Here is a 17,500-nt window from a genome sequence, read left to right on the forward strand (position 1 = left end):
ACCTAGATCTCTCACATGCACAGTTCACAGTAGGATCGCACTCCTATGAGAATCTAATGCAGCTGCTGATCTGACAGGAGGTGGAGCTCAAGTGGTAATGCGAGTGATGGGGAGCGGCTATAAATACAGATGAAGCTTCGTTCACTCACCCACCACTCACCTCCTGTTGTGCAACCCGGTTCCTAACAGGCCATGGACCAGTAGCGGTCTATGGCCCGGGGGTTGTGGACCCCTGCTATAAAACATATTCAAAGATGTAAAAGAAAATATGTGCATTATGAATGAAATATAGAATATTTAACAGAGAAAGAGAAACTATAAAAAAGAAACAAATGGAAATTCCAGAACTAAAAAATGTACTATCTAAAATAAAAACTTACCAGATGTATTTAACAGCAGAATGCAAACAAAGAAAGAGTCAGCAAAGCTGAAGATATATTAATAGAAATTATTGGGACTTCCCTGGCAGTCCAGTGGTTAGGACTCCACGCTTCCACTGCAGGGGGCAAGAGTTCAATCCCTGGTCAGGGAACTAAGATCCCGTATGCTGCATGGTGAGGCCAAAAAAAGAAAAAATTAATTAATTAATAGAAATTATCTAACCTGAGGAACACAGAGAAAAAATATTGAAGTAAAAATGAACAAGCCTCAGGGACCATATTGAAAGCTCTAAGAATGTGTAATTAGAGTCCCAGAAGGAGATGAGAAAAAGGAATAATGGGCAGAAATAATATCTAAGGAAAACATGGCTGAATATTTTCCAAATTTGGTGAAAGATGTAACTGTACATTTTCAAGAAGCTTAACAAACCTGAAATGAGATAAAAACAAAGAAAACCACACTGTTGTATAATAAAGAATTTGGCTCGTCTTTGTCCCTAGTTCCTGGGAAATAACCTCTAAATCTCTGGAATTTCTTGGAGTGATAGAAATGTCTTTGTTACTCATGGTGAGCCTCTAGACCCACACCTGAGTTTATGCTGATGAGATGACTCAAAATGGGGGCTAGCCACGCCAGAAAGACCAACCAGGTAATTACAGGGTTGGGGCTTTTTAGTCATGTGATATGAGCCCAGCCTCTGAAGAGGGCAGAATTGGCTGGAGATTGAGTTCAAGCACATGGCCAATGATTCAATCAACAAAGTCTATGTAATGAAACTCCAGTAAAAACTCTGGGCACTGAGGTGAGAGAGCCTGATTGGTATTTATACCTTAATGTGCCTGGAAGTTGAGGCATTCTGAGGACACAAAAGCTTTGTGTGTGGGACCCCCAGACCTAACTCTATGGGTCTTTTCACTTGGCTGCTCCTGATTTACATTCTTTATAATAAAACTATAATTATAAATGTAATACTTTCCTGAGTTCTGTGAGTCATGCTAGTGAATTATAATACTTCAGGGAGTACTTGGAACCCCTGAATTTGTAGCCAGTTGATCAGAAGAATGGTGACCTGAGAACTCTGGGATTTACATCTGGCTTCTGAAGTGAGGGTAGAATTATGCTCCTAACTTCTGAAATTTGACCTAATTCTAGCTGGTTAACATCAGAATTGCATTGCACACACCTAGGCACATAATCATCAAATTTGAGAAAACTAAAGGTGTTTTGAAAGCTGTCAGAGAAAAATGACACATTGCATACAAGGGAACCATGATTTGAATTATTGATGACCAGAACACAGTGGAACAACATCTTTAAAGTGCTGGAGGGGAAGGGAGAACAAGCCCACATCAAATCAGAATTCTACATCCAGTGAAAATGATCTTCCAAGAATGAAATGCATTTTCAGAAAAAGAAAGCTAAAAGGAGATATTGACAGTGGGCATGTACTATAAGAAATACTAAGGGGCTTCCCTGGTGGCGCAGTGGTTGAGAGTCCGCCTGCTGATGCAGGGAACATGGGTTCGTGCCCCAGTCCGGGAAGATCCCACATGCCGCGGAGCAGCTGGGCCCGTGAGCCATGGCCACTGAGCCTGCGCATCCAGAGCCTGTGCTCCTCAATGGGAGAGGCCACAACAGTGAGAGGCCTGCATACTGCAAAAAACAAAACAAAACAAAAAAAAACACTAAGGAAGTTCTACACACTAAAGAGAAATAAAAACAGATGAAAATTCATATCTTGACTGTTGGGGGGGATGAGAGCACTGGAAATTATAACATTGTATCATAGAGTTTTAATGTATGTAGATGTTATACATTTGACAACTTTAGCAAAAACAGGCAAGTGTGAGTAAGTGAACTCCTACCTTGCAAGATTTCTGTATTTGACATGAATTGATTCAATATTAACCCTAAGTAGGCTGTTAAAAGTATATGTATTGTGATCCTTAAAGCAACCACTAAAAAATAATGCAAAGAGGTAAAGTAAGGATCCTGGAATACATAATGTTTATACATATGCTATGTTTCAGCTAAACTAAAGGTAAACAAACCTAAGCTAAACTTTTTATTTCTTGTTCTTCTTAAATGATGACAACAAACTATTTCTATTAATGGTCTTTTTTGTCAGGGGTAAGGATTATATGATATTTTTTTGACTTCTCTCTTGAACACTTTTTCTCCTGTATCAGAGTCAGTATTTTGTTCTTCTTTGTCTCCTGTGTTCCTGAAAAATATGTCTACTTTCCCTTCAATTACTCAGCAGTCAACTAGTGCTTGTTTTCTCTGCAGGGTACTTATTTGTTTCAACTTCATTTCCTGCCCTCTTTCTCCCCAAGGTCATTGAATCACACTTTGATAAATACATTGTTATTAAGGATTACTAGAGGCAATTGCAATCATAGATTTTTAAAATTAATGTCTTTCATTATAATGAGTCAGAAAGTCAGTGAATTGAAAAATTATTCTTTTTGTGGGTATTCAGCATTAGCCAACATGTCCTTGCTGTCTGTGGAGTGCTCTTCTGAATTCTCTGGGGGTGTGATTATGGCAGTATTTCCTGGAGAAACAAGCTGTATAAAGAAGAAATGGGATAAATAGATAGCTAGTGGGAAGCAGCCACATAGCACAGGGAAATCAGCTCTGTGCTTTGTGACCACCTAGAGGGGTGGGTCAGGGAGGGTGGGAGGGAGATGCAAGAGGGAGGAGATAAGGGGATATATGTATACATATAGCTGATTCACTTTGTTATACAGCAGAAACTAACACACCATTGTAAAGCAATTATACTCCAATAAAGGTGTTAAAAAAGAAAAAAAAAGAAAAGAAATGGGATAAACAAAAGTGTGACAGAACTTCAGCTAAGTGATTGGAAGGTAGGAAGAATGGGGGCAAATGAATAGGCCACTGGCCTGACTAACCCAGGAAGTCTTCACAGGGAGCACTAGAGTTCTGAAAGACTTGGGTTTGCCTTGTGTAAAGCTGACAAAACTCCCTAAGTGGAGGGAATATCATGGATATGAAGTAGAAATCAGCTAAAGATATTTATTGAGTGTCGATTGTGTCATATGCCAGTCACTAGAAGAATAGGAAGTAAAGATAGTATTATTATAAACTAGTAGGGAAGATTACATGTTCTCATAGAAAGAAAAAAAAAGACAACCAATGTAGTAATAGATGCCAAATATTGTAGTGAAAACAAATACCTAATTGCAGAGGAAAGGCTGAATTAAATGGAAGGGACTTAGAAGTGGGATCAGTGCCTAAATTGACAGAGAGAAAAGGAGACATATGATATAACTCAGAGATGAAATCTGGGGACAATGGGAATATGCTGGGAACAGAAGGATGATGATAGGGCGGTGATGAATATGTTGCTGCTGGTGAAGATGATTTTATTTATTTATTTTTAAAAATACTTATTTGTCATCCATTTTATACACATCAGTGTATACATGTCAATCCCAATCTCCCAAATCATCACACCACCACCCACAGCCCCGCCACTTGCCCCCTTGGTGTCCAGACGTTTGTTCTCTACATCTGTGTCTCAATTTCTGCCCTGCAAACTGGTTCATCTGTACCATTTTTCTAGGTTCCACATATATACATTAAGATATGATACTTGTTTTTCTCTTTCTGACTTACTTCACTATGACAGTCTCTAGATCCATCCACATCTCTACAAATGACCCAATTTTGTTCCTTTTTATGGCTGCGTAATATTCCATTGTCTATATGTACCACATTTCTTTATCCATTCGTCTGTTGATGGGCACTTATGTTGCTTCCATAACCTGACTATTGGAAATAATGCTGCAATGAACATTAGGGTGCATGTGTCTTTTTGAATAATGATTTTCTCTGGGTATGTGCCTAGTAGTGGGATTGTTGGGTCATATGGTAGTTCTATTTGTAGTTTTTTAAGGAACCTCCATACGGTTCTCCATAGTGGCTGTATCAATTTACATTCCCACCAACAGTGCAGGGGGGTTACCTTTTCACCACACCCTCTCCAGCATTTGTTGTTTATAGATTTTCTGATGATGCCCATTCTAACTGGTGTGAGGTGATACCTCATTGTAGTTTTGATTTGCATTTCTCTAAAAATTAGTGATGTTGAGCAGCTTTTCATGTGCCTCTGGGTCATCTGTATGTCTTCTTTGGAGAAATGTCCATTTAGGTTTTCTGCCCATTTTTGAATTAGGTTTTTTTTTTTAATATTGAGCTGCATGAGCTGTTTATATATTTTGGAGATTAATCCTTTCTTCATTGATTCATTTACAAATATTTTCTCCCATTCTGAGAAGTCTCTTTTTGTCTTGTTTATGGTTTCCTTTGCTGTGCAAGAGCTTTGAAGTTTCATTAGGTCACATTTGTTTATTTTTGTTTTTATTTCCATTATTCTAGGAGGTGGATCAAAAAATATCTTGCTGTGATTTATGTCAAAGAGTGTTCTTCCTATGTTTTCCCCTAAGGGTTTTATAGTGTCCGGTCTTACATTTAGGTCTCGAATCCATTTTGAGTTTATTTTTGTGTATGGTGTTAGGGAGTGTTCTAATTTCATTCTTTTACATGTAGCTGTCCAGTTTTCCCAGCACTACTTATTGAAGAGACTGTCTTTTCTGCATTTTATATCCTTGCCTCCTTTGTCATAGATTAGTTGACCATAGGTGCGTGGGTTTATCTCTGAGCTTTCTATCTTTTTCCATTGATCTATGTATCTGTTTTTGTGCCAGTACCATATTGTCTTGATTAATGTAGCTTTGTAGTACAGTCTGAAGTCAGGGACTCTGATTCCTCCAGCTCCGTTGTTTTCCCTCAAGACTGCTTTGGCTATTCGGGGTCTTTTGTGTCTCCATATAAAATTTAAGAGTTTTTGTTCTAGTTCTGTAAAAAATGCCATTGGTAATTTGATAGGGATTGCATTGAATCTGTAGATTGCTTTGGGGAGTGTAGTCATTTTCACAATATTGATTCTTCCAATCCAAGAACATGGTATACCTCTCCATCTGTTTGTATCCTCTTTAATTTCTTTCATCAGTGTCTTATAGTTTTCTGTATACAGGTCTTTTGTCTCCCTAGGTAGGTTTATTTCTAGGTATTTTATTCTTTTTGTTGCAATGGTAAATGGGAGTGTTTCCTTAATTTCTCTTTCAGATTTTTCATCATTAGTATATAGGAATGCAAGAGATTTCTGTGAATTAATTTTGTATCCTGCAACTTTACCAAATACATTGATTAGCTCTAGTAGTTTTCTGGTGGCATCTTTAGTATTCTCTATGTATAGTATCATGTCATCTGCAAACAGTGACAGTTTTACTTGTTCTTTTCCAATTTGGATTCCTTTTCTTTCTTTTTCTTCTCTGATTGCCATAGCTAGGACTTCCAAAACTATGTTGAATAATAGTGGTGAGAGTAGACATCCTTGTCTTGCTCCTGATCTTAGAGGAAAAGCTTTCAGTTTTTCACCACTGAGAATGATGTTTGCTATGGGTTTGTCATATATGGCCTTTTTTGTGTTGAGGTAGTTTCCCTCTATGCCCCCTTTCTGGAGAGTTTTTATCATAAATTGGTGTTGAATATTGTCAAAAGCTTTTTCTGCATCTATTGAGATGATCATATGGTTTCTATTCTTCAATTTGTTAATATGGTGTATCACATTGATTGATTTGCGTATATTGAAGAATCCTTGCATCCCTGGGATAAATCCCACTTGATCATGGTGTATGATCCTTTTAATGCTTTGTTCGATTCTGTTTGCTAGTATTTTGTTGAGGAGTTTTGCATCTATATTCATCAGTGATATTGGTCTGTAATTTTCTTTTTTTGTAGTATCTTTGGTTTTGGTATCAGGGTGATGGTGGCCTCATAGAATGAGTTTGGGAGTGTTCCTTCCTCTGCAATTTTTTGTAAGAGTTTGAGAAGGATGGGTGTTAGCTATTCTCTAAATGTTTAATAGACTTCACGTGTGAAGCCATCTGGTCCTGGACTTCTAATTTAATCCTGGATTTCTAATCTCATAGCATTGTGGTCAGAAAAGATGCTTGATATGATTTCAATTTTCTTAAATTTACTTAGGCTTGATTGGTGACCCAAGATGTGGTTTATCCTCTAGAATGTTCCATGCACACTTGAGAAGAAAGTGTAATCTGCTATTTTAGGACGGGATGTCCTATAAATATCAATTAAATCTATCGGGTCTATTGTGTCATTTAAAGCTTCTGTTTCCTTATGAATTTTCTGTGTGGATGATCTGTCCATTGGTGTATGTTAGGTGTTAATGTCCCCTACTATTATTGTGTTACTGTCGATTTCCCCTTTTATAGCTGTTAGCAGTTGCCTTATGTATTGAGGTGCTCCTATATTAGGTGAATATATATTTATAATTGTTTTATCTTCTTCTTGGATTGATCCCTTGATCATTATGTAGTATTCTTCCTTGTGTCTTGTAACATTCTTTATTTTAAAGTGTATTTTATCTTATATGAGTATCGCTACTCCAGCTTTCTTTTGATTTCCATTTACATGGAATATCTTTTTCCATCCTCTCACTTTCAGTCTGTATGTGTCCCTAGGTCTGAAGTGGGTCTCTTGTAGACAGCATATATATGGGTCTTGTTTCTGTATCCATTCAGCAAGCCTTTCCATTTTGGTTGAAACATTTAATCCATTCACGTTTTAGGTAACTATCGAGATGTATGTTCCTATTACCATTTTCTTAATTGTTTTGGGTTTGTTTTTGTAGATCCTTTTCTTCTCTTGTGTTTCCCACTTAGAAAAGTTCCTTTAGCATTTGTTGTAGAGCTGGTTTGGTGGTGCTGAATTCTCTTATCTTTTGCTTGTCTGTAAGGCTTTTGACTTCTCCATCGAATCTGAATGAGATCCTTGCTCCATAGAGTAATCTTGATTGTAGGTTCTTTCCTTTCATCACTTTAAGTATATCATTGCCACTCCCTTGTGGCTTGTACAGTTTCTGCTGAGAAATCAGCTGTTAACCTTATGGGAGTTTCCTTGTATGTTATTTGTTGTTTTTCCCTTGTTGCTTTCAATAATTTTTCTGCGTCTTTAATTTTTGCCAATTTGATTACTATGTGTCTCCATGTGTTTCTCCTTTGGTTTATCCTGTATGGGACTGTCTGTACTCCCTGGACTTGGGTGTCTGTTTCCTTTCCCATGTTAGGGAAGTTTCTGATTATAACCTCTTCAAATATTTTCTCAGGTCCTTTCTCTCTCTCTTCTCCTTCTAGGACCCCTATAATGCGAATGTTGTTGTGTTTAATGTTGTCCCAGAGGTCTCTTAGGCTGTCTTCATTTCTTTTCATTCTTTTTTCTTTATTCTGTTCCGCAGCAGTGAATTCCACCATTCTGTCTTCCAGGTCATTTATCTGTTCTTCTACCTCAGTTATTTTGCTATTGATTCCTTCTAGTATAGTTTTCATTTCAGTTATTGTATTGTTCATCTCTGTTTGTTTGTTCTTTAATTCTTCTAGGTCTTTGTTAAACATTTCTTGCATCTTTTCGATCTTTGTCTGCATTCTTTTCCCAAGGTCCTGGATCATCTTCACTATCATTATTCTGAATTCTTTTTCTGATGGTTGCCTATCTCCACTTCATTTAGTTGTTTTTCTGGGGTTTTATCTTGTACCTTCATCTGGTACATAGCCCTCTGCCTTTTCATCTTGTCTATCTATCTGTGAATGTGGTTTTTGTTCCACAGGCTGCAGGATTGTAGTTCTTGCTTCTGCTGTCTGCCCTCTGGTGGATGAGTCTATCTAAGAGGCTTGTGCAAGTTTCCTGATGGAAGGGACCTGTGGTGGGTAGAGCTGATTGTTGCTCTGGTGGGCAGAGCTCAGTAAAACTTTAATCTGCTTGACTGCTGGTGGGTGGGCTGGGTTCCCTCCCTGTTGGTTGTTTGTCCTAAGGCGACCCAACACTGGAGTCTGCGCAGGCTCTTTGTGGGACTAATGGCAGACTCTGGGAGAGGTCACGCCAAGGAGTACTTCCCAGAACTTCTGCTGCCAGTGTCCTTGTCCTCACAGTGAGACAGAGCCACCCCCCACCTTTGTAGGAGACCCTCCAACACTAGCAGGTCAGTCTGGTTCAGTCTCTGTGGGGTCACTGCTCCTTCCCCTGGGTCCCGATGCACACACTACTTTGTGTGTGCCCTCCAAAGAGTAGAGTCTCTGTTTCCCCCAGTCCTGTTGAAGTCCTGCAATCAAATCCCAGTAACCTTCAAAGTCTGTTTCTCTCGGAATTCCTCCTCCCGTTTCCGGACCCCCAGGTTTCAAAACTTGACGTGGGGCTCAGAACCTTCACTCCAGTGGGTGGATTTCTGTGGTATAAGTGTTCTCCAGTTTGTGAGTCACCCACACAGCAGTTATGGGATTTGATTTTATTGTGATTGCACCCCTCGTACTGTCTCATTGTGGCCTCTCCTTTGTCTTTGGATATGGGGTGTCTTTTCTGGTGAATTCCAGTGTCTTCCTGTCAATGATTGTTCAACAGTTAGTTGTGATTCTGGTGTTCTCACAAGAGGGAGTAAGAGCATGTCCTTTTACTCCACCATTTTCGAAGATGATTTTAATAAAAATGGTACATAGCGTGGAAAACATAGTTGCTTATTACTTAGGGATTGTTTTAGATATAATGATAATTAGATGGATTAGTTAACTTGACCTTAACCACCTGTTAAATCTAAGCTTCCACATGAATTTATCATGGCTATTTTTAAAGGTACTATGTACTTTTGAGTTTCAGCACTACACCTTCTTTTTGCCAAATGAAAAATATTATTTCAAGACCAATTCTTCAGGTGTTTGACCTATAGCAGTCTTCTGATTCTTCAGCTGTATCTTCTGTCTTAGTCTATTCAGGATAACATAACAAAATACCAGAGACTTGGTAGCTTATAAACAAGAGAAATTTATTTTTCACTGTTCTAAAGTCTAGAAGTCCAAGATCAGGGTGCCTGCATGGCTGGGTTTTAGTGAAGGCCCTTTTCTGGATTGCAGACTACCTACTTATTGCTGTGTCCTCACCTGGTAAAAGAGGCTGGGGATCCCTCTGGAACCTCTTTTATAAAGCACTGATCGCATTCAGGAGGGTTCCACCTGCATGACTTAAACACTTCCCACAGGCTCTACCTCCCAATACCATCACCTTTGGGGATTAGAATTTCAACATATAAATTTTTTGGAGGACACAAACATTCAGACCATAGCATCCTCCCTTTAGTTCTGTGACATCATACTACCCTGGAGCTTGTATAGGCTGATTGTTCTATCTCTTCTTCCTTCACTGATTCTATCTGCAGTTCATGGACCCCTAAATTTGGACATAGTCTTCCATCTTCATCTCAACTTTCTTTTATCAATGTATACTCTCATAGCAAAAGTAATTTTCTATTAAAACAGAGACCTTTCAACTTAAATTTCTAGCTAAATTTTAGATACTTCAGAAGATCCAGAATCAAATCTAATGCAACACATCCTGAATCAAATGTATCCTCCCCACTAATCTTCCTTTCCATTTTTCATATTATCACTGTCACCCCCATAACGATGCATGCCAAAAATGTTAGTTCTCTTTTCTTTCCATCTCATATCAATATGACCAGTCACCAAGCTTTGTCTTTATGTATTTGAAATATGTCTTGTCACTATCCTAGAAGTTTTGACATGCATTATTTGACAGTAGAAAAGAATATAGCTATTTGTTGGCAACTGTAATCATAAAGACTAGTAAATTTACCATCCATAGAAGCTCTCTGTGCGTTCTTCTACATCTCATTCCCTCAAACGTAACCACTCTCCTGAATTTTGTGTTAACCACTTCCTTACCATTAAAATTACATTATCATATATATGTATTTATAGAGAACATGTGGTTTCATTTTGCTTGTCTTTGAAATTTATAAAAATGGTATCTTCTGCAATTTGCTTTTTTCATCTATAATGCATATAGCTGCAGTCTATTCATTTTCACTGCCGAATTACATCCCATTTTGTGAATGTACCATGGTTAATTTATCTATTCTCCTGTTAACCATTAGGTCATTATGATTGTTTCCATGTTCCTGGCTTTTATGAAGAGTGCTACTATGAACATTCCATTATAGTGTATGTCTCTTGGTGCCCATGTACAAGAGTTTCTTCAAGATCTTTCCTGGGAGTAAAAAGATTTATTGCAGATTGTGTGCTTGTTCAGACTCACAAGATAGTGCCAATTTGTGCTCTAGACTAATTGAACTAATTTACACTCCTCCTAGCACTGTGTAAGAAGAGTCCCTGTTGTTTCATGTGATGGTTAAGTATATATGTCACCTTGACTGGGCCATGGAGTGCCCAGATATTTGGTTAAATAGTATTTCTGGGTATGTTTGTGATGGTACTTTTGGATGAGATTAGCATTTGAATTAGCAGACTGAACGAAGATGGCCCTCCCTTGCTCTCTCTGCCTGACTGTTGATCTGGGACGGTGGTCTTCTCTTTAACTTGGACTATGATTTACATCATTGGCTCTCCTGGTTCTCAGGCCTTGGGACTTAGACTGGAACTACACCACCAGATTTCCTGGGTCACGAGCTTGCAAACAGCTGATCATGGGACTTCCCAGCCTCCATAATCATGTGAGCTAATTCCTTATACTAAATCAGTCTCTCTCTCTCTCTCTCTCTCTCTGTCATCTCTCTGTTTATTTAGCCCATGTTTCTCTAGATAACCCTGACTAATACCCTTCATATGCTCACCAACACTTGATTTTGCTAGACTTCTTAATTTTTGACGACCTGATGGGTGTGGGTTCATATCTTATTATGGTCTTTCACTATTTGAACTTCCTTGCTTGCAATGAGGTTATGAATATACTTATTCAATCATTCATTATTTATGTTTCCTTATCTATGAAATGGCCCTCTAAGCATTTTGCCTAGTTTTCTGTTGTGGTATTTGTCTTTTTCTTGTTGATTCCTTGGAAGATTCTTATATCTTGGATCCTAATTCTAATCCATTTGTGGTTATATGTGGCGTAAATGTCTTCTCCCAGATTATACTTATCTTTTATCTTTATTTATAGTGTCTTGTGATTAACAGATTTAATTTTAATGTAGTCAAATGTATTAATTTTTCTTTTATGCTTAGCACTACTTGTATTTTGTGTAATGCTTGCCAACCTCAAGATCAGAAAGATATTCTGAATTTCTTCTTAAAGTTGTAATGCTTTGCTTTTCACATTGAAATTCTTAATCTACTTGGGATTGATTTTTGTGATTGTATGAGGTAGGAATCTACTTTTTTTTGACCACATCGCAGGACTTGCAGGATCATCGTTCCCCAACCAGTGATCGAATCTGAGCCCTTGGCAGTGAAAGCAGAGTCCTAACCACTGGACCTCCAGAGGAGTCCCAGGAATGCACTTTTTTTTTTTTTTCTCTGTATGGATAACCAATCGTCTTAGCCTCAATTAGTGAAAAAGACACTGTTGCCTTACAGATCTGCAATGCTGGTTCTGTCACATATAAGTCTATAAATGTATACGTCTGTTTTTAGGCTCTCTAATCTACTCAGTTGGTTAATTTCTCTTTTCCTGAGCCAATGACATCCTGTTTAATCACCAGTGAGTCCCCTTTCCTTATTGTTGTTCTTTAGGAAAAGCTTAGCTATTTTGGATCTTTTCTCTACCATATACCTTTTAGAATAACTTTTCATTAACCCTGGTATGATTTTGGTTGAAAATTTGTGTATTATTTTGGGAAGATAGATATCTTTAGACCACATATTAACATTCTTTTTGTTGAAATTTTTTAATGCCTTTCAAGAAAAAAATTCTCCATAAGGATTTAATGTCCTCATTGCATTTACTTCTAGATATATTTTTTTCTTATTATAAATAACATCTCTTTTCTAATTTATATTGTTTGTTTCTCAGGTATAGAGATGCAGTGGATATTTTAGATTGAGCTTATATTCAGACACCTTACAAAACCTTACAAAACTCTTGTAAAATAGTTTGTGGATATAATTTATTATTTAAAAAACCAAACACATACATAGCATTCTTACTATGTGTAGGCACTATTCCAAACACTTCACAAATATTTATTTAATTATCTCAACATCCCTATGAAACAGGTTTATTTATTATTTATTTATTTATTTTGCGGTACGCGGGCCTCTCACTGTTGTGGCCTCTCCCATTGCGGAGCACAGGCTCCGGACGCGCAGGCTCAGTGGCCATGGCTCACGGACCTAGCCGCTCCGCGGCATGTGGGATCTTCCCAGAGTAGGGCACGAACCCGTGTCCCCTGCATCAGCAGGCGGACTCTCAACCACTGTGCCACGAGGGAAGCCCCAGGTTTATTTTTTAATCCCCATTTTACAGATAAGGAAACTAAGTCACAAAGAGATTAAGTAACTGCCCAAAGTCACAAATTTTCATTTGAACCTAGAAGGTGGGATTTAAATCCAGGCAGTTGATCTCTAAGCTCCATGCTAAACCAATAGCTTTGCTGCCTCCCCACTAGACTGAAAAGTTTTGTTTCTTCCATTCTAATCCTTATCTTCCCTCCTTTTTTTTTCTTTTTAACCTTTTTTTGAGGGTATTGTTTTGAATGTTAACAAAGATAATCCTTGTCTTGTTATTAATTTAAAAGAGAATACTTTTATTTATTTATTTATTTTTAACATCTTTATTGGAGTATAATTGCTTTTACAATGGTGTGTAAGTTTCTGCTTTACAACAAAGTGAATCAGTTATACATATACATATGTCCCCATATCTCTTCCCTCTTGCGTCTCCCTCCCTCCCACCCTCCCTATCCCACCCCTCTAGGTGGTCACAAAGCACCGAGCTGATCTCCCTGTGCTATGTGGCTGCTTCCCACTAGCTCTCTGTTTTACGTTTGGTAATGTATATATGTCCATGCCACTCTCTCACTTTGTCACAGCTTACCCTTCCCCCTCCCCATATCCTCAAGTCCATTCTTTGTTAGGTCTGTATCTTTATTCCCGTCTTGCCCCTAGGTTCTTCAGCACCTTTTTTTTTTTTTAGATTCCATACATATGTGTTACCATACGGTATTTGTTTTTCTCTTTCTGACTTACTTCACTCTGTATGACAGACTCTAGGTCCATCCACCTCACTACAAATAACTCAGTTTCGTTTCTTTTTATGGCTGAGTAATATTCCATTGTATATATGTGCCACATCTTCTTTATCCATTCATCTGTTGATGGACACTTAGGTTGCTTCCATGTCCTGGCTATTCTAAATAGAGCTGCAACGAACATTTTGGTACATGACTCTAAAAGAGAATACTTTTAATGATTTACCATAGAAAGATGCTTGCTGTAGGGTTTTGGTGGATAACATTTGAGAGGTTAAGGAAATTCACTTCTATTCTTAGTTTACTAAGAGGTTTCTTATTGTTTTTTATCTTGAATGGGTGTTGCATTTAATCAAGTGGTTTCTCTCTTCAGTTTGTTTTTGTGGTGAATCCACTAATTGATTTTCATATGTTGATCTTTGCATCCCTGGAATAATCCCAGCTTGATACTGATGTGTATTTTCCTAAATCCTGCTGAATTTGGTTTGATAATATTTTGTTTAGGATCTTTCATCTATCATCATTAGTGAGATACTCTTGTGACTTTACTCTTTTTCACACTGTCCTTGTTCCTGGGTCTCGGGACTGGGGAGGTGGGCAAGGTGAGGGCGGGGCCTTGAGAGCGGCCACACACTCTGCCCCCTCACTCAGTCTCTAGAAAGGGAGCGTGGTTCGGGCTGCAGGGCTGACTTCGAGCCCCCAGCGTCTGCAGCAGATTCCTCAGCGGCGGCAGCAGATTCCGCAGCGCCGCTCCCGGGGAGCCTGAGCCGCTTGGCTCCGGAGCGCGGTGCGGCCGAGACGGTTCCCTAGGTTGAGTTCAGGGCGCCCGGGGTGCGCTGGCGGCAGGTCGCAGAGCACCGCTTCCACCTGTCACCAGCCTGTAGGGGTGGGTTCGGCTGGGCAGGGGGTGGGAGTCCGCTCAGAGACCTCTTGTCCCTTCCAGTCAAGAGCCGCCCTCATCCCTCGAGGGAGCGCAGCGCACGCACGACATCGCACCCGGAGGCTCGCCTCCGCCGCCTAAGAGAGGTACCATTCCCCGCGGGCTCCTTGTCCGCGTCCAGGTGACCCGACCCAGCAGGAGAGCACTGATCGGGAGGGTAACCTGAAATTCTTGAGGAATAAAATTCTCTGGTCCCACTCAGTCCTTTGTATTATAAACTGGCCACTGTCAGCTCTGTTTGGGAAACCTGCACAATTTTCCACAACGTGAAACGACCCGACTAACCTAAGTTTAAATTTGTTTCGTTGAGTTTGTCTCTTTAATCTAACTTCTTTTTTTTGGGTGGGGTGGTGGTTAGGGGGGAGTGGAGGACGGCGGTTTACGGGGAAGAAGGTGAGCACTGTCTTCCGGATCTGTCCTCGCCGCTCCACTCCTCCGACCTGGCTGTCAAGGTTGTGTCAGGGACATTTCCAATGCCAGCCTGGAATGGTAGGGCCATTCAAAGCGAATTTAGACCTTGACTTCACCTATAGGCTTCAGGCCGATTTACTGAGCAATCAGTTTTCAGGGAAACTTGTGCAAAGAATCGTGAGAAAATACCTAGATTTTGCTGAATGTTATTGGTGCTGCACCATGTCGTATTGGCTTATATCACTTTTATTGTCTTCGTGCTCCTTTGTGTATGTATGTTAATCTTCTCTAACCAGCTCCTGAACAACCTGAGAAAAGTCAGGGATCCACCAGATATCAGTGCATAACAAATATTTTTTCAATGAATAAATTTCATCAGTAACTTTGAAACCTAAAATGGTGCTTGAGCATCCAACACTTGATAGATTGGAAAGCGTCAATTTAAAGAAAACCACACACACCATTTTTTATGGTTACCTGTAGAAAGGGCTGCATTTTGATCTTCTTGGTTGAAATGTATTGTGGTAGGAGTCTTGGATAGAGAGACAGGAGACCTGAGAACTTGCTGAATCATATCACTGAGAATTTTTCTAATCTGTAAAAGTAGAAGGTTGGAACACATGCTTTTTAGAGTTTCTTTCAGCTCCAAAGGTCTTTGATGAAATGAATGTATCACAACTTCATAAACACGTGTTGGATTTCAGTGGCTCCTGAAGACTGTTTATCAGAATGTTGGTAAAGCTGTTGTTATATCCTTTCGAAGGAAAGTCTGAGAGTCAGCAACTTAGAGGAAAACCAATAAATACATAGTAGGCAAATTTGACTTGATCAAAACCAAATACATAAGTATTTATAATTTTTTAGGTTTGATAAAAACCAAATACATAAGTAGTTATAACTTTTTAGGTTTAAACAGATCATCAAGTAATTGAATAATTTTAAGTTAAAAATATATCTTCATTTTTTTTTCTGTATAGAATGTGAATTTTGCCACAAGAAGATGGTTCTACCTGCCTCTGGGCTGCATGATGCTGATAAATCTGATTAACGCGGATTTTGAATTTCAAAAGGGGGTGCTTGCCAGCCCAGGGATCATGGAAGACATTGATCTCCAGTGCTGGAATGCTTGCTCTTTGACACTGATAGATCTCAAGGAAATCAAGATAGAGCACACTGTGGATTCTTTCTGGAATTTCATGTTGTTCCTGCAAAAATCCCAGCAGCCTAGACATTATAATGTCTTCTTAAGCATAGCTCAGGATTTCTGGGACATGTATGTAGACTGCTTGCTTTCAAGATCCTATGGAATGGGCAGAAGACAGGTGATGCCTCCCAAGTATAATTTTCCACAGAAGATAACAGGAGGTAATTTAAATGTGTACTTAAGAGAATAGCAGTTTAGTTTTCTTAAAAATTCAATATTTAATCTTTCTGATTTTTAAAGTTTATCTAATAAGCTAGCAAATTTGCCGTATTTTTTCCTAATATGATCACCTTTGATTTTCATTTTTACTGATTTTATATTATTTAGAAACCAGAGGAGCTCTGATGTGCAAATACTAGATTCTAAATGATCTTGGAATGATATATTTTTGTAGATCATTAAATTATCATCTTATTTTTTTCCCCATGAGTAGTTCATAAGAAAACCATTTAGCCGTGTAATTATTCATATTACATTTTTTGAAAAAATTTTAAAACATCAACATGTATTTAGGCTTTTGAAATTAATTTTTTCAATAGGGTTGTTTAAAGGGAGGGTATATTAAGAGTTCATATTGGAACAAATGTTAACAATTTTTCCTCTCTAATCTTACAGGACTGGATTTTACAAAACATGAGTTTTACATTTAAGAGCACACAGAAAATACCTCAAGCAAGATGACACCAACCTGAAAATTTAACCCTGTGTCAGTATTTATGAGCTCGAATATTTCCTGTAGCATTTATCAAAATTATTTCTAATTCTTTAATATTGATGAAGATTGTATTTTTGTTGATATGTAATTGTTTTATGGCTATTGAATTATAATTTCCATATTTTGGGGTATTTTGTCAATAATTTTTTATTTAGAAGGCATCTTTGTAAAGCCTCTTTTTTTTTTTTAAAGAAAAAACCACTTAAAATGCAAATACAACATATTTTTTAATACTACAATCAGTGCAGTAAAATTGTAACCAGTTTTATCAGGTATCTTCTACATAATTTTGACTTTAAAACTGTGCCAAAACTAATGCCAGTATTATCCTAAAAAGTAATATTTAATCTTGATGTAGTGTACTGTGTGGCTTCTGATATATGTATCTCATCACCAAGCTATATATTATTTTTTTATGCATTAAGGCCTAAAAATTTGTTTTATGTTCTCATTTTTATAGTCCTCATTTAAAAAAAAAAGGAATAATAAGCAGAAAGGCAGTTAATTTATTTATTTATTTATTTTTGGCTGTGTTGGGTCTTCGTTGCCGCATGCGTGCTTTCTCTAGTTGCAGCAATCGGGGGCTACTCTTCGTTGCAGTGCGAGGGCTTCTCATTGCGGTGGCTTCTCTTGTTGCGGAGCACAGGCTCTAGGCGCGCGGGCTTCAGTAGTGGTGGCACAAGGGCTGTAGAGTGCAGGCTCAGTAGTTGGGGCGCACGGGCTCAGTTGCTCCGTGGCATGTGGGAT

The 17,500-nt window shown here is 38.5% G+C and overlaps 1 protein-coding gene across 1 annotated transcript; it reads left to right on the forward strand.

Moving 5' to 3' along the window:
• Nucleotides 1-997: 997 nt before the first annotated feature.
• Nucleotides 998-16,228, forward strand: FAM237B (family with sequence similarity 237 member B). The gene is made up of 2 exons (XM_065883555.1): nt 998-1,030; nt 15,812-16,228. The coding sequence occupies exons 1-2, from the start codon at nt 998-1,000 to the stop codon at nt 16,226-16,228; spliced, it is 450 nt and encodes a 149-aa protein (XP_065739627.1).
• The last annotated feature ends 1,272 nt before the right edge of the window (nt 16,229-17,500 follow it).

This window comes from Phocoena phocoena, chromosome 9 (assembly GCF_963924675.1).
Source record: "Phocoena phocoena chromosome 9, mPhoPho1.1, whole genome shotgun sequence".
NCBI lineage: Eukaryota > Metazoa > Chordata > Mammalia > Artiodactyla > Phocoenidae > Phocoena > Phocoena phocoena.